The sequence below is a fragment of the Cuculus canorus genome, chromosome 3 (genome assembly GCF_017976375.1).
Source record: "Cuculus canorus isolate bCucCan1 chromosome 3, bCucCan1.pri, whole genome shotgun sequence".
In the NCBI taxonomy this organism is placed as follows: Eukaryota; Metazoa; Chordata; class Aves; order Cuculiformes; family Cuculidae; genus Cuculus; species Cuculus canorus.
The window spans coordinates 65,858,629-65,882,732 of NC_071403.1; the positions used below are offsets into that span (position 1 = coordinate 65,858,629).

Sequence of the window (24,104 nt, forward strand, 5' to 3'; positions counted from 1 at the left end):
GTTCAACTTAAAATTGTCAGGATGCTTTTGATTTTGGATTACTGTGTCTGTTGCAGAGTTCAGAATCTACAACACAAAAACTACGGACAGGTTTAAACTGTGATGAGCTTCTTTCCAGGGACTGCAGTTTCATACTGTTTTTCTTGACTTTGGCTTAATAATTTCAAAGCTTTGCCCAAGACACAGTAGGCAAAGGTATTCCAGTGTGCCCTGGGATCATTTCCCCAGCACATTTTCCTGTGGTCACTGGCTGAGGAGGGCAGCAGTCACTGCATAGATGACTTGATCTGTGTGTTATTTTCACTTTTTGCAGGACAAACCCTCAACCAAATGACACAAAGAGGAGCCATTCCAGCTACAACAGCAGATTAAAAAACAGAGGAACAAGAAAGGTCAAGGATCCATCAGACCTAAATTAAAAGGACCGGAGGACACAAACCAACTCCCTCCTCCCCTGCTTGTACAGATTCCCTTGGAGAACCAAGATGTGCACCATCCAGTACTAGAGAGCAAGAATCTACACTGCTATTGCCCAAACCAGGACACAGCCGCTCCCCACCTCGGCTGCCAGCAGGAATTCTGGGAATGTCAATGCAAAGCCCAGCAGCCCCTAGGCTGCTTGGGTCTCCCACAGATGTGTGTGCAGCTCAGGGGTATGCAGCCGTGTGGTCACAGGACTCCTTGATGGCTAGCTGAAGGAGCAGCCCTAGGCCCAAATTCCACAAACAACTCATTTATCAGTCCTCCACCAAAGAAAAATTACCCGGAAGCTCAGAGGTTGTTATTTAAGTGCTGATGGCTGAAAGCATGTGATTTCTCTAAAGGCTTGGACAAATAGAAACATAAAAGGGAAAAATGAAGGGTGTTTTCTAAAGATTTGTCCACATGGATGTGTACAAAATAGGCCTTAACATGCTTCATCTGTGCTAAGAGGTGGCTGGGTGCAAATGACCTCCAGCCCAAAAGCCTTACAAATTACATCAGCTCAGCTCCAAGCCCTTTGAGAGGCAGTGCTGTCAGCCTGGGCACCACATTGCGCTAAGGTAGCTACGTGGCTTCCAGGATTGGTGCTGGGTCATGGCCAGGAAGCTCAGAGTGCAAGCAGGGCAAGAACGGGTCTGCCTGTACACATCTGTGAAGGCACGTCCTAAGAAAGCACTGCTGGAAAAACTGTTCTACCTTTAAAAGATGTAAAGAAAAAAAGAAGCTTGGTACAGATCACTTGAGAGGAGGCTGATCTTGCTACTCTCACATTTGTTTCTTCACCTCCCACGTGCCACAGGTTTTGCATCAGCAGGAGGTGAGCCAGGAAAGAGATAAAAAAGTTGGGCAACTCATGCACCTGTGGGCTCCCCAGCCGCCTCCTGCCTTTGGGATCGGACGCTCCAAATAAGGCTTGTCTGGCAGATGTGTGATAGGGCTGCATCCGTTCCAGCTCTGCTCAGCCAGACCCAGCACCATCCTGCTCGCAGCCCCAGGAAGTTAGTTTGCATTCAAGCCTACCAAGCCCAATTTGGGTGACTGACACGGAACGTATCACGGGTCCCACACCACGCCAAGGAATGCCGAGTGGGAAACGCGGCCCAACCTCGGATAAGAGAACATCCTCCTAGCAAGTTAACTCCATGAACAAACAAATTAATAGTAATGAAAGGAAAATACATATTCCTGCTCTCAAAGAGCAATGCTGATTGTTATTCCAACCTGTTCTGAGGCAAGGAAGTACAGGAACGTCTCTGCTCACAACACATGGGAAACCCAGGGATAGAGGTTCCCAGTCCTACTGACGCTTTGTCCCACCCCACGCTCTGATAAGAGAAATGTGCAGGGCCAGGTGGCAGCTTTTGTTGGGTTGGTTGGCAAAAATGTAAAAGTAGCAGTTTGGCAAAAGAAAAGACAATCTGCTAGGAAACAAACCAAACAACACAACAAACCCCTCCCTCAAACAGAAAACTAAACTCACCCACCAAGTAACCTCAACAAAAAACTCTAAAAACAAACAAGAAAAAAACAACAACAAAAAAATTCAACAGAAAACTGAAAGAATTCTATATACAAAGGTAGGAAAATAGCTGTAAAGGAAGTCTTGCCATCAGGTATGAAAGGAATGGACAAAAGGAGACAAGGCGCCTCCCAGCTTTCTCTATAGAAGAGCTAACTTCAGGACGATTTTTCTTCCAGCTTTACAAACACATTGTGTGCTCCATAGTTGGCTGGACGACCAGAGGGATAGTGGAGTTTGAGACACCAAGTTCTGAAGAAAAACTGTGATTTGAAGACCTGCTTCTTATTTGCAATGCTTAAAATCAAGAGCAACGCATGCCTGTTTTTAAGACCCAGGACAGAGTAGGGAGAGCTCTGCGTTAAGAAGCAGGTAAGCAATATTTGCTATGAGTTTTCTATGTCACTGTTCCAAAGGCTGTGTGCATTTCTGCCTCAAAGAACTTGTGGTCTCCAGCCTTGGCTTCAAACCAATCTCTTTCCTTTAAGTATGTTTGACTCATCACATTTCATAGTTTCATTTCCAACTAGCCAAACCTGTATCTCCTCAATGCTGCTGAAGGTGGCAACACCTTCTTTAATGAGGCATATGACTGCTGTTTCATTACAAAGGCATCCATATAAATGCATGCAATATTCATTAATCAAAAAAACTGAAATTCTTCCTACAGTGAACACAGGAATATGCTAGAATACATTCTGAAAATAAAACAGTGGTATACACCCCAGTCTTACATCAAGTTGTAACAAGAGATCCATCCTTTCCAAAAACTGCACTCATCTGAACAAAAAAATCCTGCCCAAGAATTGCGGTCAACACACCCGAGGATCTGCCAGACCACCCTAGTCGTCCAAGCTGCTGTTTCAAAAGGTCAACTCAAATTAGCCTCAAATTACTTTAATATAAGACCATTCCACACCTTTCTTGGTAGAAAAAGGGAGGAAAAAAAAAAAAAAAAGGCAAATTGTTAATTGCTTTGTTATTAAGCATGTCACTCAAAAGGTACCACAGCACCTTCCCTTTCGTGGAAAGTCAGTAAAAAGCTCTACCACGATATTCTCAGCAATAAATGCCCCTGTTACACCCTCCTTACGTATCCTTTTTTAGTAGAAAGGGTCTTTTCACATACAGCATCTGGCTTACAATGCCTTTTTTTTTTTTTTTCAGAGGGAAGGAGTGGGAGGACAATGGAGCCCTTAATGTGCAGTGACATCATTTTTGGCTCCAGTCCCACCATCCAGCCTAAAGCAAGCCAGAAAGAAGACCTCCATGGGGGCCCTTCTCTGATGCTACATTTCAGAAGTGACCAGCTGCCAAGCACACAAAAGGTGTCCCAGCATAACAGTGAGGTCCTCGTGCTGTTAGGACTACAAAAATGGAGCAAAGAAGTTCTTGCCATCGCCATGCAGACAGCAGCTCGCCCTTCTCAGCCACGAGGCCTCAGCCCTCCCACTCCACCAGGCAGGAGCTCAGACAGGATTTGAGCAAAGCCGGATCCAGCAAAGCCAGTTAACCCTGGGGAAACTGATCTGTCCAGATTGTTCAACTGTCACTGACCTGAGAGCGGGCCATGTCCCCAGGCCAAAAGTAAGGCAGAGAGAATTTGCTTCATAGCCTAACGGGTAACACAACAGAGGTAACAGCACAATGGCCAACATTACAAAGACGAGCAGGAAACACTCAAAAGACATGTGCATTTAACAATGCATGTAGTGACAATTTTCATTAAAAGCCCTGTAATATCGACCAACCGAGAGAAGAACAGGGAGTGCTGCACAGACCTGGGAAGAGACGGTTCCCAGCCTCAAAAATTCATGACATGAACCTACAAACACTTTTTCCGATTGACAAATAGAGGGGAAAAAAAGGGCTGCAAGGGCAGGATTCCTCTTCACTGCCTTTAAAATACCCTAATTTTAAAGACAGCCAAGCCTGCTCAGACAGTGAGGAGGGGCAGGCACCTCCAAAGAAAGCTCCATCCCAGCTCTAGACATCCCATCCCTAATGAAGTCATAGAAGCAAAAGATGACAAGCTTGTGTTCAGACATCTGAAAGCTGTTTGCAAGAGAAGAACCCCACCTCATCTGTCTGCCCAACGCAGCAGACGTCCGCAACAGGGTGGGAAACTGTTTGAAGTCTCCATAGGCCTCAGGGTAACTCCAGCACTACCTGTTGCGTGCAAGTGAGTGTATCAGCTACACATCTTTGTCAGACTCATCAGACTATGCTTCCATCCAACCAAGGATGGCTCCTGACTGAGTAGCTGTGCTGGCTTTCCTAAATATCCAATTCAACAACTCGGCAGTTTATCAACTCATTTCCCAGATCACCATCTCCCCCTTTCTCCTTGCAATGTGCAATTGCCTCCTCATCCAGTTCTTCCTCACCTCCAGGTGGTAGGGTCAGACTCTGCCTCTAACACGGATGCCCACTGGAATCACCACCTCCCCTCTCCACAATGTTTCCTGTCAATGGCTGTAGCCTGTCCACACTTTCCTTCCAGCCTCAGGAGCACCAGTTTGCGGAGTCTGCCTTTTCCCCCCGACTCCCGGCTCCCTTCACTGTCTCAGAGCAAGGAGACTTCAGACCCTGGGTTCATTTCCAGCTTGAACACCACTCAGAGAATACTTAACCCAGCGTTATTCCACTGAGTGGCTGCTTCCAGTGGCTCCTGTGATGTCCCAAAGTAACAGAAGAGGGCAGAGAGGAGCTGCCAGAAAGAAGCACACAGCATTTGCTTGGAAACCCATGGGCTCTGCCTGGTCCCAGAGTGGGAAATGTTCGTCATGCATGAAATATCCTTGTTTCTACCCACATGGGCTCACAAACAGCACACCAATGCAGTCAGCTGTGTGACAGCTCCACCCATGCAGAGCCAGACCTGCCCGCTGCGTCCGGCGTCCAAAGCCCTGGCATTGTCCTCCGCTCTCCTAGCACAATGCAACTGGGAAATAACGGTTGCTGAGGGCATCTCAAAACACTCTTTCCAGCCCTCAACTCCGCAGCTGCAAAATACACACATTTACCTTGCTACAGAGTGAGCGCATGACTTGTATCACCTGAAAACAGCGCTTTTTCTCCAGAAAGCTGCATTTCACAAAATCCCAAAGTGGACCTAAAGGAATTGGCAAAGTACTCTCTCTGGCAGGTGACACCCTCCTGCACCAACAAAGCTGCAGAGGTCCAGTATTCCTGTACATCCCTACAATGAGCGCTAGGACAAATACCTGGTCCCAGAACTGCTAGGGGCAGCTTCTTGTGATAATGTGCTTTCTCTCTTAAATCTGACACAGACCCAGAGCCCTGGGTGCCTAAATGAGTAAACACATCAGAAACCCCAGATGCAATGCCTCCTCGCCTCCCTTTTGAAACTGCTGCACAGGATCAAATCATTCCCACAGAAAACTGGGATCAAGAGCAAGAGGGAAACAGGAGAAGCAGCAACCCCAGAAGAATCACCTGGCTCTGGTCCAGGTAACTCCAGGGCTCAGGAAGCAAATTTCTAATAATCAAGGCTTGCTGGCTGGTTAAACATACCATCTATGCAACACTGCTGCTGTTATTAAATGCAAGACACTATTTATTACTGTCGAAGACTTTCTGTAGCATCTGAAACCCAGGTCTCTTTATATACTTCAAGATTATGGGGGGAGGGGAAGGATAAAAAGGAAAATAAAAGAGAAGGAGAGAGCATGCAAGGTAAATGAACCATGCAATAAAAATTGTTGAAATTGGCCCAGGCATCTCCTGATAAGATCACAGGAGTTGAGAAAGAACTGCAGTTCTACTGGTGAGAAATCCAATCATTGACAAAACGCATACACTCAGGGGAAAAAAGTCAAGTTAAACAGACGCCTAAACACACAGAGCACTTGCTAAAAATGCCAGTTCTTTGAATAATGAAGTCCAAGGTATTTTTGTCTTAATAGGATTCTGATGCGAGGAGCCAAGGCTTGCATTCTTAGTATCAACATGCCTCTCTGCAGTTTCATACAAATTGATACTCGAACTATACAGATCCTGCACATTAAGACTGCGAATGGAGAGGCAAGTTTGCCTTTGTAACTACAAAACCAGTCTGAGTCACCTCATCCCACAAAGTTCACCTCCGAGCTGAAATATCACTTTGAGGGTCCTTCGATCTTTCCAAGCTGCCACTGGCAATTTCGCTATGGACTGAAACTACTCATTTAGCGGTCTGTAGAGTACCTGGGCAATAACCAACTCCTTCATAGGGCTGGGCTCTGTCTCCTGGTTGGAAGGGATGGCTTTCCTTAGGGCAACCACAGGCTTCTCAGCACCAGCTCAAAATCCTGCTTCTAGGTTAGAGGCCCATCCCTACCACTGCAGGATGGCTCAGTCAGCAGAGAGGCAGCAGCATAGCTGCAAAGTGCTTCCAACTCCTTGGAGACCCAAAATCACCACTCTAACAGCATGATCCATCCCTGCATGCAATTCTTAATTCCAGTACCTTGTAGAGAGAGACTACCGGAGGTCCTTGAACAGAACAGTGTTAGACTGGCTACGGCAGCAAGATACCATTTGGGGAATACTTACTACCTCCTTTTGACAGCCCTTCTGAAGCTTTATCTGTTTGTTCACATAGTGAAGCACTTCATTTTTCAAAAATTACATCAGTCTTTTAGCACCCTCCAGCAGGTAAGGCTCTACCTGCCATTATTCTCAACCCAACTGAAACCAAATCTGAACAGGGAAGCCTGGCAGCCAACGTCAGTCTCAGAAGTAACATCACGCATGCTGCAAAGCAGAACTTCCATCAGCAGTGCACACAGCTCCTCCCTGCTGTCTGCCAAGCCTCCCAAACTTCTCCCACAGAGCTGAAACACAACAGCAGCCCTCACACCACCCCTCCCTCTTTTCTCCAAAGCTTTTGTCCTGGGCAGAGCAGAGTTCATGGCAACAGCAAGCTCTATGGAGTCATCCCTCATGCCTCTGGCAGAGCCACAGCGGCACACACAGCTCCAGAGAAGGACCTTTGCATTCCCTGCTGAGAGCTCCTATGTCTACTGAGGTAGGGCCCTCCCTAGGCATGACATGCAGCAGCCACAAGAAGCTTTCTCTGTGACACTAGTGACTAGCACGTGACGTACTAGCAGGGGAGAACTGAACAAGCCTCGTATCAGCCTCTGAGAACCAAACAAGACTGTTCTCAGCTTTTAAGAAAAACCCAGAAAGTAATGAAACTCTCCAAAGAAAATTCCTGCACTTGGACTCCAGCACAAACCAATGCAAAATGCCTTTGGAATAGAGGCAACTCTGCTCCCCGACCTGCTGTCCTAGCACCCAGAAGATGCATGGGCCTTCTTCAAAAGCTGGAGTGGCTTCAAACAGCTGTAGTTAGCTACTAGCTAGGGAAGCCGCCTGCACCTACACGCCTCCCGTAGTGCCCAAAGTTCTGAAAAAAGATCAAACCAGAGTTCACCAGGAGGCTGCTCTAACTTGAAATAGGTTGCAAGGTGTTGGGATCCAGTTTCAGCAATGCGTGTTTTGGGAAATCAACAGCAGCAGCTACTCCCTCTTTTGCTAAAGGCAAGCCCATTGCCATAGCCTTACTCACTCAGAAGCTGCCCTCCCGCCTCTGCTGGGATCCTCCAGGAGACTGTGCTCCATGCCAAGCCCAGCTATGCTCTATCACACCTCCTGCACCTCTTCATCTGCTCTGGAAATGCTCGGCACTTCCTTTTGTCAGTACTTGTCTCTCAGGTAGGCAGTTCTGCCAAGAACCTTACAGCTGTCCGCAGTTGCACATACAAACCCTCTTAGGAAATAGCCAGAAGGTTTTGCCTAATGTAAGAGCGTAAACAAACTTGTTACATGCTAATCACCAGGTAGGCCACACACCCTTCCCCTCCCCCAGCTCCCAAATCTGCTAAAATTACAGGAAATATAATCGTGGTCACACACCTTTGCTTCCTCATTGATGTCCCAAGTGAAGGATATGGCATTGTATGCAATCTCCTCAATGTTACTGATGGTGTTGAAGCTCTCCTTGTAGTCAGCTGTGAGACAGAAGGATGCATGAGGCAGAGGAAGAGATGATACCATCTGGAGTCCTTAATCACAGAAACTGCAACTTCCCAGCAACCCCTTGGGGGCAAAGGAAACTGAACTGTACTTAAGAATAAATCATTAAAAAGGCTAGAAATGCTTCTCATACAAAAAAAATACAATAGCAATACCAAAAAAAACCCAAAAAAACAAAAAAAAACAAAAACCAAAAAAACTCCCAACAAATAGGAGGAAAGAGGAAAGTGAGGGACTCTGCAGAAATTCCAAACTAGAAACTCCAATGAGAAAGGCAGACATCCCAAACATTACGCGTCCTGCACCACAGCCTGCTATGTGCGGGAAACTCTACCCTGTGTAGTAAGAGCATAAGCACTCAACAAAACTCCTTCAACAACAAAGATTTGCATGCATGCCTGCTTTAAGGGCCAAGTGATTAATCCCAATTTTTATTCACAGAAGGAAGGGACTAGGATTAGAACCCAGCCTTCAGCCAGAGAAGGCTGGATGTCAGCCAGCCCCAGCCTTGTCTGCAGGCAAGTGGAAATTTGCAGTGTTTTCTTTTTTTCTCCATGTACCAAAGACCAGTTGCGAGTGAAGCTGTGGGAAGGAGGATCATTAGTGTCAAGGTATTTCTACAGGGTTCTTGTCCTTTGAAGAAACACCGTATTTAGGACAGCCACAGACGCTACAAGCACCAGCATATGTCACAGCAACTGTAGTTTGTGAGGGGGGGGTTAGATCTCTCAGTACAAAACCCTAAACTCAGCTTGCTCACCAGCCAACCAAAACCCTCCAAAAATCAGCCTCTTCAGTAAGCCCTACCAAGTACAGCACTAGCTCTAAGCAATCAGAAGCTCCCTCTGGGCTTTCAGCAAAGCTATGAATAGAAGAGAGCATGTTACAAAGGTTCCTTAAAATAACAAAGCCTTAGCAGAAAAAACAAATCTTGCCAAGGAATTAAGTTTGGAGTTTGACATCAGCAGTGAGAGTGTTTCTACCTAAGTCAATGTTCCAAAGGTTCCTTAAAATAACAAAGCTTTAGCAGAAAAAACAAATCTTGCCAAGGAATTAAGTTTGGAGTTTGACATCAGCAGTGAGAGTGTTCCTTACCTATGTCAATGCATCTTTGTTTGGCCGTGTGCTGTCTTGAGTGCCAGTATTTCCAGTGCCTGAGCTGATCTTCTCTTGTTTTGTCTTCAGCAAACACAACCATGATGACACTCTAAAAGGAGAGGGGGAGGGGGTAAGTTTAAAAAAAAACAATAAAATAAAAACGCAAACAGGTGAAAGAGAAAAGGCCAGAGTACATTTGTTTTGGAAGTTCTCCCTCGTATCAGGTTTTCTGCTTTAGACCTTCCAACTTGATGCACTGCAGCACACCTGGCACACCGCTGCCAAACAGGAAAGCAGACAGCAGCCCTTTCTGGGTCATAAACATAGATGAGCAGAACTACTCTCCTAACTGGAGTTCAAGGATCTCATTCCAGGTGTTGCATCACCTTTACAGAAGTGCTGACACCACTTCTTAACAGATTGAGCCAGGATGGGTTGGTCTGCAAGTAGGTGGACAGCAAAAGAACATGAGTGTTGACATAAGTGAGTGGGTAAGCCGGCCTTAGTGCTGATGCTCTGGTTTAGATTAGTATACTTAGGAGAGTTTAGGTTACTGTTGTACACACCCTCTTGTCCCAGGAAACCACAAGAGCTGCCACTTACTCGGACTTTACTGATGGGGTGATGGATTCCTTCACTGCTGCTGACTTCTTTCAGCGTGATCGGGTAAAATTGACCTTTATTCAGGTAAGTCATCGTGCTGTCCCCAGGCTTCTGTCGGAGGGACTTGGAGGCTTCCAGAGTGTATTCAAAGTTATTCCTATGGAGCAAAGAGGACAACGATCGCTAAAGCATTTTCCTGGAAAGCTGATTAAATGTTCTACATTTAATTTGGAGAAATTCCAAAGTCGTTAGTTGACTCACTAAGCCATCAAACAGGCAAGGAAGTTGGAAAACAGGACGAGCCCCTTCTTCAACCATTTCATGAATGAACATTTAAGAGAAGTTCTTGGCAAGCTAAATCCCAAGATTCATCAGCAGACAAGACTGGAAGCTCCAGGCTGAGAGCAGGAAGCTAGTCCCAAGGAACAGAAAAGTATCTATTAGCCATGAAATTAAAATTCACAAGCTAACAAGCCATTCACTGACCACAGACTTCTCCTCTTCCCTCTTGGTCAACTGCAGCTAATCAAACAACTGGTTTATTCCCTTCCCTTGGGGTTCAGATGAGTTTCATGCTCCTGTTTCTGCTGTAGATTTCCAACAATGAGACAGCAAGGCAAGCAGGCCAGGGAAAGGGACACAGCTGAAGAAGAGCTCTGAGACCACTGCAGAGCTGACACACAATACTGCATCTTCCCAAGGGACAGGGAGTTGTTACAAGGACCTCAGGGTATTTCCAACCCTGCGTGTAGTTTTCCTTGAAGATACAGGAAGGATTTTTAACTGTGAAATTCAAATGAGCAAGCACTGTTGTGGTTTTGAGATCCACAGCATTCCCAGTGCCTGATAGAGACTCGGCCCAGTAGGGAAGAAGCTGTACTGCTTGCTCATGGACAAGCCAACTGTAAAAGAGGAGGAGAGTATAGGCTGGCAAGGGGCTTGAAGCATTACCCAGAAATGCTGTCAAACACATAATCTTCTGAATTCATGTTGGCCATCCGGAGGTTCAGTTCAGTAGGAAAGAAAACCTGGGGAAGACACAAAACAACACAACAATTAACACAGCAGCAACAAGGAAAGTCAAGATTAAACAGACACTCATGACCACAGAACTTCTGGCAGGCAAATTGATCATCAGATAACAACTGATTTTTGGTCTGTACAAACAGGACACTTGAGCAGGGTTTTAATCCAAAACGTTTGGGTGTCAACTACACACATATCACAAGCCTTCTGAGTCAGCTTAAGGCAACGTTTTAAAGCTTTCCCAAGCCTCAAAGAAAGGGCACAGCAACACAGTTCCTTGAGGCCTAGCTTAAAAAAATCAAAACACAGTTATTCTGTTGTTTTCAGTTGACACCATAAAACAAAAAACATGGATTTTCATCCAAGTTTATCTCTCCCTCAAGGCCCTTAGATGAACGTACTGTTTTCCACTGACACATACCACACCTAGAAACTGGCATTTAAGAAGCTTACAGACACAGTCACTTCACTTTGGTACCTGCAAAGGCACTGCAGAGTGCTGAAGTATTGCAAAACCTGACCCAGTGCTCTGGATCAAGATAACTATTTCCACACTCTGCTCAGCACTAGTAAGATTAGTCATTTGCTTTTGCTTATGATTTTATGTTGCAAAGGTTTTATTTATTAAGTTATACTTATGCACCTTTCTGTAAAAGTCTTCTATTCCTAAACCACTGGACAGATTTCTGGCTCAGCTAACAAGAACAGTAAAAGGGAATTGCATCTCTCTAACCAGATAAGACAAGCACATGCACACACAGCAAGCGCCTCTCTCAGTACCTCTTGCACACCCTCCTTGAAGGTTTCTGAGAAGGTGGAGTCCGGCGTTCGCCTCTGGGAGTTTTGAGGCTGGGTGTTGGAACTGAACTGGTCAGGATTGAGGTTCCTGTCGAAGACCACCACTCGCTCAGGGGGCTCGGGATGATAGACGCTTGGTGGGATGCCCACCGCAAAGCTATGGGGCTGCGTCTCTGTTTTGATGGAATGGGTGGGCATTGTGGCAATTGAAACAGTGACCGTAGTGTCAGGGGTTGTAAGGTGGCCTCTCTTGTCCATGCCCATCTGGGGCGTGTGTGGAAGGACAATATTGAAAGGCACATTTTTCAGAACCTGGACTCTGTTTTCTCCAGCAGAAATGAGCGACTGTTCTGTCACATTTGGAATGTTGTTCCTTTAAAGGACAAAGAAAAAAAGGTCATGTGTAAATTACACAGCTCATTTTCTCATTAAACAAGAGCTAGAAATACTTCCCAGCTTCTTGCACAAGGACGGCTGATACCAAGTGTCTTGCTTGTGTAGAACAGCTCAATCCTAACCTGAAAAGCTGAGAAGCATTCAAAAAAGAAACCTCACCCACTGCTAATTGGCCCCCCCTCCGATGAACTACCCTGGACCAAAGGGTGAGCCCAGACCCTCACTGCTTGGAAAACTGCAGTCCAAAACTAAGTGCTTCAAGGCCGTTCCCATTATGCACCGGCTCATGCAAGGTCCACAAAAGTGCTCTTTGGCAGACAGAGGACTGAGAGCAAGGTTTCTGCTCCTCTGCCCTAGGACTGCACACCACCTGGGAAGCACTAACTAGGGAAATTACACTCCTCTTTCATGCACATCCCCCTGAGAAATCCACACTGAGACTCCCTGGAGCAGTTTGCATAACTTCACACCCTCCACCCCACCACAACTCATTTCTGCCAGGACAACACAGAGATTTGTGGCTGAGCTGACCTCACAGCTAGTAGCCACTAAGTCAGCCCGCCCTCCCTTTCTCCCTCCCAACAACACTGTCCTGCCCTCCTCTTTGTACCAATTCTGACGCTCCTCTGTCCCCTTGGTGAGCCAGTTTGGCTTGTTCCACTGGCAAAAAAATAGCCACTATTTTTTCTCTGCTAGTTTATGGGTCGGTACATGGAGAGAAGTAGAGACGGTACAAGGAGAGAAGAAGGAACACATGGCTGGGAACCAGAACACTCTTCTCAACGAGTCATTCAATTGGCTCAGCCAGACCATAAAACCTCACCCGGGGTCCTTAAAGCATTCGAACCTGTCCAAAGGAAGAGGATGGCAGGAGTGGAAGCCTGGCTTGCATGAACCTCATATTTGTAATACTTATTATTTAATCAGTATCATCTTCTGCTTGGGAGGCATGAGAGAGAGGGCAGGAAGAAGAAGAAAGGAGTCCCAGAGGATACAGAAACAAAGTCTACAAACAGTACAAAACCTAAAGTAAATCACAAGCACTTTGAAGTCCTTCCCTATCAGCCCATGCAAGGAGCAGCATTGCTGCTGGTGCTCAAGAACCAAATCAGCAGCAAGCAACTAAGGCAACCACATGCTGAAATAAAAGGCTCACCAGTCACCTCTGCACCCTCGGGAAGTGGTGCCTGTGCTACCAGGCTGTGCCTAGTGTTGAGGAGAGGAGCTTTTGCCAAGTGAGTGTACGAAACCAGTACATAGAAAGCAGATGGATGGTGATAAGAAGCTTGAGCCCCAGCTCTCCACATAATTGTCCAATCCCCACGCTGTTCCTGGGACAGCAGAGAGATTTGGGGCACAGAGTATAAGCAAACAATTTTTCTCTTCCAGCTTCACACTGCAGTCTAGCAAGTTACTTTCCTTTGGTGGTCTAAGAGGAAAGGTAGACAAGTAGACACAGAATAATAAGAACTAATACCTTTTGCTATGGTCTTGGTCAGGATGTTCTACCTCTGGTTTAGCTGTGGAAGCTCTCCTCTCCCTTGGAACCTGGAAAATACAAGACATATTGTAATTGCATTCTTCCTCCCATACAAAAAAAAATAAACAACTCCTCAAAACACAGCAATTTGGTCAAATTAAGAAAGCACTGCCCTTCGATACATTATTAGCATTACAACTTGAGTGATGTTAACACAGCTTTGGGATGCCAGGCCTCCCCAGGAGATGCCCTGCAGATCCCTGTGTAGCCAACACAGCCAACTGTGCCAGCCCTGGGCTCCTGCCAGCACCAGGCAGTGGGAAAACTGGTAGAAAAAACTGGCAAACCCCGGCTGGAGCACCAGCACTGGGGTGAGTGAGACCGGGAAAGCCTCCAGGGTTTGGGCTGGCAGTGTAGAGTTCCCTGCAGAGTTCTGCTTACTGGGTGAGCTCAAGGCTTGTGAAAGGATGCTGCCCCACAGCCCCTTCCCTATGAACATGTGCTTTCCAAGTCACTTGCTCAAAGACCACTCAAGGCTTTCCTTTCTCCTCGGAGACCAGGGGATTTAGGGGGACCAGATTTGATAAGCATATTGGGGTGTGACAGCTTATTTTTGCGCACGGCCACGTACAACATGCTGGCCCAAACTGTATTAAAGCCTTCATAAACAAAAGGCAGCCACCAGTGCCCTGGATTTAAGAAACAAGGTAGCTCAGTATTGCTCCTCCTATTTCATGCTATGGACAGGATTTTCCCTGGAAACAGTGCACATTGCAACACCAATGACACAAGCCACCTCATCCATGCAGGCATGCTCTTTTCCTGGCTGTGCTGCAAGGCCAAGGCATACAGAAGAAGGTGAACTCTTTGACCAGTGGCAAAAAGGTTCACCAGAGCATATAGCTAGGATCCCAGTGACCTGAATAGCTCTCACCACCACTGGCACAAGCCCGTGGTGCTCAGGTCCCCTCAACGATGCAGCAAGTCCACACAAGCTCCTTTGCAAATACAAACGGTGCCCAGGACTTTTGTCACCCTCGACACACCTCCTGAATGAGCAAAGCAAGCATTTTGCATTGCATGAAGGAGTAAACTCCCACCACCTTCCTTTGCTGAAGCCTGATCAGCTACTGCCTGCATTCGTCAGCTTCAGTGCAAAGTGGGGCACCACTGCTTTACTGCTAACTTGAAGGCTGATGGCATTATCTGCATTAACAGCCCACTACTCTAAACAGCCCACAGCTAAAAGCCAAGTCCTGGCTCTTCCACATAACCTGGAACCTCCAATAATACCAGAATTGTTGGATTTTCCACAGTAACCAGCAAAATTCAGAGAACCTCTAGCTGGAGACTGCCAGGAGGCCAACGCCAACTAGTCACTGAAAAACAACAATCTTCCAAGCTGTGTTTAGCCTCAAATCCAGCACTTCTGAACTGCAGATTTTGATCAAATATTCGTTTTCTGTAAGGCCTTATTAACCACAGTTGAGTTATTAGGGTAGCCCATTAGTCAAATGGAAGAAAGCTCAAGTTGTTTGGTTTGGTTTTTTTTTGTTTGTTGTTCACTTTCTTGTTGGGTTTGTTGTTTTTTTTTTTTTCTTGGATTAAGGTTTTTATTTTTAAAAAAGTGTGATCTCATCAGCTGCCTTTCACATGGCAGAGCGGGTGCATTAGAAGTGCCTAGATGTTATCCCTCTAGCATTACTTCATAACAGCCCTCAATAAATCTTTCAATCTCTAACCATTTTGCTTCATGCAAGCTTGTGGCGTAACTGCTCTTCCACTGATCTCTCTGTACACCCACTGATACCCAAACAGAAGAGGAAACTCCAAATTAGACATTAACGTACAGCGAATCCCTTCTGCTTTGCCAAGCATGAAGGATCAACATCAACGTTCTCTATGTCATCTACAGGTTAAGAAGTCAAAATTGATTTTATGGATTAAATCGTTCTGGTGAAAGTGCTGGGGTTTTTTTCCAAGAGCACAGTAAAGGCAGACACAAAGCAGTAAGCCAGTTTTCTCACAAAACTAGCTGAATAACATCCACATCAGTGAGCCTGTGGCATTTCGTCGTGTGTGTGGAGTGCTAATCTCCATATTAAGCATTACAAGAATATTTTGATACGCAAGACAAGTTCAATTCTTAAAAGGGTAAGGAAGGATTTTGTGTACACAAGGCAAGCCCTTCTTGTGCTAGAAGAACATACAGAGGCTGGCAATCATCCTCACTATGGTTAAAAGACACAAGCCAAAACATCAGGCACGTGAGTCAAGTCAGCCTTCTGGCCTCTCTGCATGCTCAGCAAAGAAAAACCAGGCATCTCCACCCAGTGAGCCAGGCCACCATTAACACAAGCGTCTAACACAAGCAGGACGCCTTCCTGCCTGGAAATGCCTGCTGGTCTCCTATGACTTGGACCTAGAGTGGGGAGAACAACCCTGGCTTAGGCTTCTGGTATTTGGGAAAGAAAGCTCAGCAAAATGCACTCCACACAAACCAGAGGGTTATGTTTGACTCTTCTTATTCACCTGTAAGCACCTAGGAAGGCACATGTCTCTGAGCACACCCTGAAGGCAACAGCAACTGTCAAATGTTCAATAGACTTCAGGAGCTGTTAGAGGGAAGCAGACAAACTCCTTCAGGAGGACCTCTACCCCACACAGCACCAAAAATCTGTAGTTGGAGCTTAGTATCTGCTGAGACTAAGGCAGCACATTGAAGCCTCAGCAAAAGCCAACAGCCCCACCAGAACAGGGATCACATCAGCGAGAGAAGTTTCTTTCTCTATGTGTGTTTACATTCAGACACAGACATGCTCAGAAGTCTCATTCTTCATGACTATTTCTATAATACATTGCCTCCTGCAGAACCTTAGATCGACAGAAAGTGCTACTGAAGTTTTGACCCAGTACATTAAGATCCAGGATCTCATTTTAATTATTGTTATTGTTTAACAATAAACATTTTTCAAAAAAGAGGACACAGAACTTTTTCCATTTTAAACCCACATATTTTAATGTCCTCGAGATCTATTAATAGATTCTGTAAAATCCTCTAGCAAATGACACCTTTTCCACAGGGGGAACAAGAGCTCCGCTGGCTGCCAAAGTGTACCCACACCAATCTACCTTGTAGTAATCATACAGCAGTCCAAGGGCAGCTGCACTGTCTTCATCACCATTGATGCTCATCATAGCTTTGGTAGCTGCTGTAAGGGGATTTTCCAGAAAGGTTTTCCAAGCTTCATCTTCACTGGTATAAGGACGTCTCTGAGAGTAGAGAGAGTCATTCTGAAGAACCAACACAGGTCTTTTACTTGAGTCATAAAAAAAAGAAAGAAAAAAGCCACCTGTTAGAACACATGAAAAACATTCCTAAAGTCCTTCTAAATTAGCTGCCCCAGTTTCACAGGGTTCATATTCTGATTCAGTGCACTGCAAGGATTAGTCAACACAAAAAGCCCAGAAACCTAACTCTGATCTCGCTCACGCTCAGAGTAAATCAGGATTAATTTGACCAAACTCAGGTGGATTAAACCAGCCCATATAAAATTGCAAAGCCATTTAAGAGCACAACTGACCTGTTCATGCTCTGAATCCATCCCAGAAAGTTACACACACTTACTGGCCTAGTGCCTACAAAACCTTTAGCCCTTCCTACTAACATTACCGAGACACGACCTGCTCCAGCTGCCATTTAGAACTAGAAAATGTGAATTAACCAAACACTTTTTTCCTCCAGAGCTTTCAGAACGTGTCTTCACTCTCAGTCTGTATCTGAAAACATCACCTAGAAGCTGCCAACTCGCTAGAGATGGTCAAAGTGACCCTAAATCGATTTGGCTGAGAATTTTTCTGACTAGGGAAGCCAAAAGACTTACTCTCTGGTTACTGTTCAAATAATCCATGGCACTAGTCTGTAACACCCTCAAGAGATGACTGGGGGAAAAAAAAACCACATAAAAACTGGAGGTTTTCCCTCATGTTTTAGTACACTGAAAAATTACATTTACTCTGAACATTTTGTGATTACTGGGAAGGAGAAAGCTCAAGATGACCTGGACCTTCTGCCCACAGGTGAAAGCAGGACACCCATAGAAAATGCTGTCCTACCAGCTTAGACAACTTAGTATATTTTGGTTCTATTGGTAAAACATACCCTTCACTTTTCAAGTTGGCTCAAGTTAATACTGTTCAAATCTGACTTTTAAACCAGTTCAAACAGTTTTCTTTCCAGTGCACGAGTAACACTGGTTTACTACGGATTGGCAAGGAGAGAAGGTAAGCTTTTTAATTTTCTTAAATAATCCTAAACTCAGCAATTTTTAATGAATTGGTAACAGTTTAAAATAAATAAATAGATATTTTAGAATCCCAAACCCCACAAAAAAGCAGTTCCCCGCCTCCATCACATCCCTTCCTGACAGATAAGCATTCTTCTGATCTATTTACTCTGATGAATTCAGAGATTGAAATATACTACAAATACAAAAAGTTGTGAAATATAAAGTTGTGAAATACTCTAATCACTATAATCAGCTTAACAGTATCCTACTTTTATCACCACCTTCTACCAAAAAGATTGCAAAGCACTTTGCAAATTACGCGTTCGATTCTTTATCAGTTACACAAGGAGTCTCACTGGGCTTCAATGGAATTGCTTGGCTGAGCTGAAGACACTTAAAGCGAGTGGGAGTTTCCAGGACTTGTAAGAGCACTTTGTCGCTATAAACCAGTGTTGTAGAGTTGGAAAAAAAGCAAACAACAACAACAACAAAAGACAAGCTCTTGCACCGAGCCTTTGCTTTAGGTCTTTGTACATATTGGTGCACACACTGACACAGACACCAAAATGCAGAAACCCCTCGTACCCAGGAGATCCACTTTCTATTGAAGGACACCAGAAGGCAAGTTAGAATTTTCTTTAGGTAAAAGCTCCTAGACTTACACACTGTGATAAAAGAAATCTTGAATATTCACAGCAAATGGGGAAGTCCTCAAGTTAAAATCACCCAAATAGAAAAAGGCAACTGAAGTAACCTGGGAGCAGTTCCCTTGATCCACCCCTGCCAACCTGAAGGGCTAAGTCAGCCTTGCTGGAACTCACAAGAACAATAAGCTGATTCCCTCCAGCAATGCAGTGCCCACACGGAAAGAGGGAACCAAGGGAGAACTAATAGCACTGAGAACCAAAGCACCCACTAACCAGAAACGTAACAAGTGCAGAACCTACATATTTCTGTGTGATTTCTTTGCCATTACAACACCTAAATATAATGCACATTGCCCTACAGGTCACCTACCCCCCCTAAAAGCAGTGTAGAAAGAATCACCTACAGAGTTATCAAGAGAAGCACAGGGTTTGGCAGTAACTCAATCCCTTAACAAAACCACGGCTTCTTTCAGGAAAATGAGAACATATTAATAAGAGAAGGCAAACATTTATTTTTCCCAAGTTTTCAGTTTCAAGATTACTGGCACGTGCACCCACTCACAAAGTAGCAGACACATCCAGCAAAGGCTGAAAATAAGTTTCCCCACTGCAGATTAATAATTTCTGAACTTTATTTCCTATGTAACCAAAGTGGAAGCAGAAGAATGTTACAAAAAGCAGATGCTCTCTTCTTTTCCTGCTAGGATCCTACAGCTCCCAGTGTTCAGATCACAGAAACTATTCCTACCTACTTTACTCATCCAAAACCCACCCTGCAATCTATTTCCAGGCGTTTGGAGCTCCTCGGCCACAGTGTGGGTTAAACTTGGTATTGCATAGCACACACCTTTACTGCTGAGGCAGCAGAGAGTTCTTTTGACAGCTTCTAGGTGCCAGGAGAGAGAAGTGCACGTCCCTAAGTTGCTATGGCCTCATCTGTTAAGCGTCATGGGAGGTAAAAACACACATGAAAAACCTTAATTACAGGGTGAAGCGAGTGAGCTGCTGTGTTGTAGTCCTCTTCCTAAAACGTAGGATATTAAAAAAACACCCTTGGTGGAAATCCTATGCTTTCCCTAGCAAACAAAAGCATCTCAGTTACCACTTATACAAAATATAGTGATTTTATAATTGGTACTTCAAGTCACTTCAGAGTTACCCCTTTTCCATTCGCTTACAGCACGCACGCACGCACAGGGTGACAAGTGCAGGACCAAACCCGAGCTACTAAACATAGCAAACGATCCCTTTGGAGAACACGTTCCAGCATTCAGCACCTTGAAGTCACAGCAAATGCTCTCTGAGCTTGATTTTGGCTCAGTTTTAGCTGTTTAACACTGCTGCCACGCAGTATAAGGCAGTTGCAGCCACGCTCACCAGGCAGACGGCTGCAGGCACAGGGAGAGAGGTGCCCGCCAGACGAGGGCATTATATTTAAGCATTGTAATGACAAAGGAATACAGAAATATGTACATTTTGCATTTGCCATGTTTCTGGTTAGTGGCTGCTTTAGTTCTCAGTATTTTTGGTTCCCTCTTAGTTCTTTCCATGTGGATATTGCATTGCTGGATGAAATCAGCTCAGAGTTCTTATGAGTTCCAGTAGGGCTGAATTAGCCCTTCAGTTTGGCAGGGATGGATCAAGAGAGGGGTGCCCGCAGAAGGACACCCACCAGATGAGGGAGAAAGTATGGTGAGAAGGATGCCTGCCGGACGAGGGAGAGGGCACAGGGAGAAGGGTGCCCGCCAGATGAGGGAGAAGGTACTGGGAGAAGAGTGCCCACCAGATGAGGGGAATTATATTTAGGTGTTGCAAGGACAACACAGAAATGCACAGGTTTTGCTACTTTAGTTTTCAGTATTTTGGTTCTCTCTTCCCATGTAGGCACTGCGTTGCTGGAGAGAATCAGCTTAGAGTTCTTGTGAGTTCAAGCAAGGCTGACTTAGCCCTTCAGTTTGGCAGGGATGGATCAAGAGAAGGGTGCCCGCAGAAGGATGCGTGCCAGACCAGAGCGGGGATGCCCACTGGACAAAAGGGTTTGTATTTAGGCATTGCAACGTGAAGGAAATCATACAGAAATGTGTAGGTTTTGCATTTGAACCATATAATAGTTGGGCTTGGAAGGGACCTTAAAGATCATCCAGTTCCAACCCCCCCCCGCCATGAGCAGCGACATCCCACTAGATTTGCTAAATTTCTGGTTAGTGGCTGCTTTAGTTCTCAGCACTTTTGGTTCTCTCTTTCCACGCGGACACTGCATTGCTGGAGAGAATCAGCTTAGAGATATCGTGAATTCCAGCAAGGCTGACTTAGCCCTTCAGTCTGTCAGGGATGGATCAAGACAGGGGTGCCCGCCAGACCAGGGTGCACAGGGGAGGAGTGTGCCGGTCAGAGGATGGAGGCACGGGAAGGAGGGATGCTGGCCGGAGGACAGGGGCAAAGCAAGGAGGAAGGTATGGGGCAAGGGATGCTCGCTGGACCAGAGCCGAGCACGGGCAGCGGGGATGCCCGCCGGAGGAGATGCCTGCCGACCCCCTTACCTGCCGAAATCCACCTTGCCGGAGGGATGCGCCTCGTAGAAGTCCATGTGTGCGGCGGCGGCGGCGCTCCGCCCGCCTCCCTCCCGCCCTCCCTCCCTGGCGGGGCCCCCAGCGCGGGGCAGCGCGGCGCCCGCTCCTCCCGGCAGCTCCAAAACTCGCTCCCCGCCGCCGCCGCCCGCATTTAAGGCGCTGCCCCACGCCTCGGTGTCGGGTTTCATAGCCAGCCCAGCCTCGCCGCTCGCCCGCCGGGGCGGGGTGGCCGCCGGGGTCGTTCGCACCCCCCGCCCCGGGGCTCACCCGTATCCATCACTGCCCCCCTCCGCTCCATCCATCCTTTCGCACCGCCCCCTAGGAGAAAGGCCCGTTCTGGCCGCAGCCCCCGCGGGGGGGAGGCAGCACCGGTTGGACAGGACTTTCCCACCCCTTTGCCCCGCTGCTCACTCACTTGTCGTAGTCTTGTGTCATGTCTGGAGGAGGCAGAACTGGCCCGGCGGGTCGGAGCGGGGCGGGGAGGAGGGAGTGGGGAGGGGGAAAGGAGAGGAAAGAAAAGAACGATCGGAGAGAAGCAGCGCGCAACCCACCGGCCGCACCGACGGGTTTTGTCGGCTTTTCTCGCTCGCTCAGGTGCCTCCCGCGGCCGCAGGTGGACCGGGAGCCCCAGCGCCGCCTCCCATTGGCTGCCGCGGGGCCGAGGGGCGGGGCCGCCGCGCCCCCATTGGGCGGGCGGGGCCGAGGGGCGTGGTCAAGGAGTGAAGGGGTGTGGCCAGCGCCGGCGCGCGGGAGTCGGGGCGGTGGCGGCAGCGTGGGGAGGCGGGGGGAGGGAGTGCGGGGATTGTCGGTGGGCAGAGACACCTCCCGGTGCATCAGGCTGCTCGGAAGCCCATCCGGCCTGGCCTTGGGCACCTCCAGGGATAGGGCAGCCACCTGCCACCCTGGGCAACCTGTGCCAGTGTCTCACCACTCTCATTGTGAAGAAATTCTTCCTAATGTCTAGTCTAAATCTGCCCCTCTCCACTTTATACCCATTCCCCCTCATCCTGTCACTACAAGACTTTGTAAACTAGTCCCTCCCCAGCTTCTATGTAGCTCCTTCAGGGACTGAAAGATGGCTATAAGGTTTCCTCAGAGCCTTCCCTTCTCCAGGCTGAAGAAGCCCAACTCTGTCAGCCTGTCCTCCTATGGGAGGTGCTCCAGCCCTCGGATCATCTTTGTAGCCTCCTCTGGACCCATTCTAATATGTTGAGGATTCCAGAACTGGACACAATACTCCAGATGAGGTCTCACAAGAGAGGAACAGAGGGGCAGAATCCCCTCCCTCGCCCTGCTGGCCACACTGCTTTTGATGCAGCCCAGGACGCGGTTTGGCCTTCTGGGCTGTGAGTGCACGTTGCCAGCTCACCTTGAGCTTCTCATCAATCAGCACCCCCAAGTCCTTCTCCTCAGGGCTACTCTCAATCACTTCATCCCTCATTCTGTATTGAAACCACATATTCCCCCGACCCAGGCATAGGACCTTGCACTTGGCCTTGTTCAACCTCATGAGGTTCTCACAGGCCCACTTCTCCAGCTTGTCCACGTCCCTCTGGATGACATCCCGTCCTTTCGCCTCTGCTCCTGCATACACAGCACTCATGAGGGCGAAGGTGCTGGCACCGCAGCTGCACCAGAGTCCCCAGTGCTCCCACTGCCTGTTTCTCCCCTCTGGTCTCATGGAATAATGGTTTGGACTGGTAGGAACCATGGAGGTCATCCAGTCCAATGCACCTGCAGTGAGCAGGGACATCTTCAACCTGGTCAGATTGCTCAGAGCCCTGTCCAACCTCACCTGGAAGGTTCCCAAGGATGAGGCATCTACCACCTCTCTGGGCAATCTGTGACAGTGTTTCACCACCCTCAGCAAAAAAAAATTCTTCCTAACGTGCAGAACGTGCTGATGTTCCGTCACAGGTTTACATTGCACTCAAACTGCTGAAATCTTAGTGATGTGCTGCACCTGGTATTTCCACTTAACTAGAATTTACAAAGATTTTACTCCAAATAAAGCAAAGCTGCAAAAGGGACAGCTTTTCTTCACAGCCTGATCTGACAATGAAAACTTGTGTATCAACATAACAATTAACCTGGTCTAAACCTCTCCTTTTTTTTTGGTTTAAAATCATTACCCCTTGTCCTGTTGCTACAGGCACTGCTAAAAAGTTTTTCCCCATCTTTCTTGTAAGCCCCCTTTAAGTACTGAAAGTCCGTGATAAGGTCTTCTCACAGTCTTCTCCAGGCTGAACAACCTCAACTCTTTCAGCCTCTACTTTATAGCAGAGGTGTTCCAGGCCTTTGATCATCTTGGTGACTTCCTCTGGACCTGCCCCAACAGGTCCATGTCTTTCCTGAGCTGAGGGTTCCAGAGCTGGATGAGTATTCCAAGTGTGGTCCCACCAGAGCAGAGCAGAGGGGCAGGATCACCTCCCTCACCCTGCTGGCACCACTTCTTTTGATACAGCCCAGGTTATGGTTGCCCTCAGCCCTCAGGGCCCGGCTTCACCACAGGGAGCATGAGAACCACTTTAGGACCTTCTTTGTACTGAAAACGGGTTTTCTTTCTTACTTTCCCATCTCATAAAATTTTTTTTTTTTTCCTTATTTTCTTTCTTTTTTTTTTTTTTAGGAAAGTCAAAAAAATGACAGCACATTAATTTGCACACGCGCTGCGCTGACAGCCAAACCACAGGGGATCCTAACGTCATTACATGTCTTGTGGGTGAACCCAGGCTGGGAAAGAAAGGGAGATTCACGATGATGCTACTGCTGAAAATGCATCTAAATTCCCTGGTTTAACAGCAGCAGCAACATTACAAACACATCGAACACATCCAAAGGGGCATGCAAGAACTTAAATCAGACAGATCTTAAGTTTCTCCTTGAGAAATAAGGGTGGGAGGTTGCTTGTTTAAGTAACAAGTTGAATCAAACCCATCTAGCAACAATGCTATCTATCATATGTCAAGATGCTTCAGATAGCGGCTGTAATTTAAAAGTACGCACACTAATAAGAGGTCTCTCCTTCTAGGTCAAAATCTCTTCCCTATTTGTACAGGATATACTCCAATGCAAAATTATAGAAGAACGATTCAAGCAGCCAACTGAAGGAAATATGAAACTAAAGGGAACAAACTTTCACTAAGGGTC

The 24,104-nt window shown here is 46.8% G+C and overlaps 1 protein-coding gene across 5 annotated transcripts in view; it reads right to left on the minus strand.

Annotated features, from left to right (window-relative positions):
- GRHL1 (grainyhead like transcription factor 1) overlaps positions 1-21,528 on the minus strand; it is a 45,721-nt gene extending 24,193 nt beyond the window's left edge. For 2 of the 5 annotated variants that reach the window (XM_054063371.1, XM_054063368.1), the window contains exons 1-8: positions 20,925-21,003; positions 16,581-16,767; positions 13,446-13,516; positions 11,555-11,945; positions 10,700-10,776; positions 9,749-9,905; positions 9,143-9,254; positions 7,928-8,022 (exon numbers count right to left, since the gene is read on the minus strand). In XM_054063371.1, coding sequence (XP_053919346.1) covers positions 7,928-8,022; positions 9,143-9,254; positions 9,749-9,905; positions 10,700-10,776; positions 11,555-11,945; positions 13,446-13,516; positions 16,581-16,767; positions 20,925-20,971 — 1,137 coding nt within the window. In that variant the 5' untranslated portion in view covers positions 20,972-21,003. Of the gene's footprint in view, positions 1-7,927; positions 8,023-9,142; positions 9,255-9,748; positions 9,906-10,699; positions 10,777-11,554; positions 11,946-13,445; positions 13,517-16,580; positions 16,768-20,924; positions 21,004-21,221; positions 21,272-21,369 lie in introns of those variants that run through there. The other 3 variants (XM_054063372.1, XM_054063370.1, XM_054063369.1) reach the window with 3 other exon arrangements.
- Between the last annotated feature and the right edge of the window lie 2,576 nt (positions 21,529-24,104).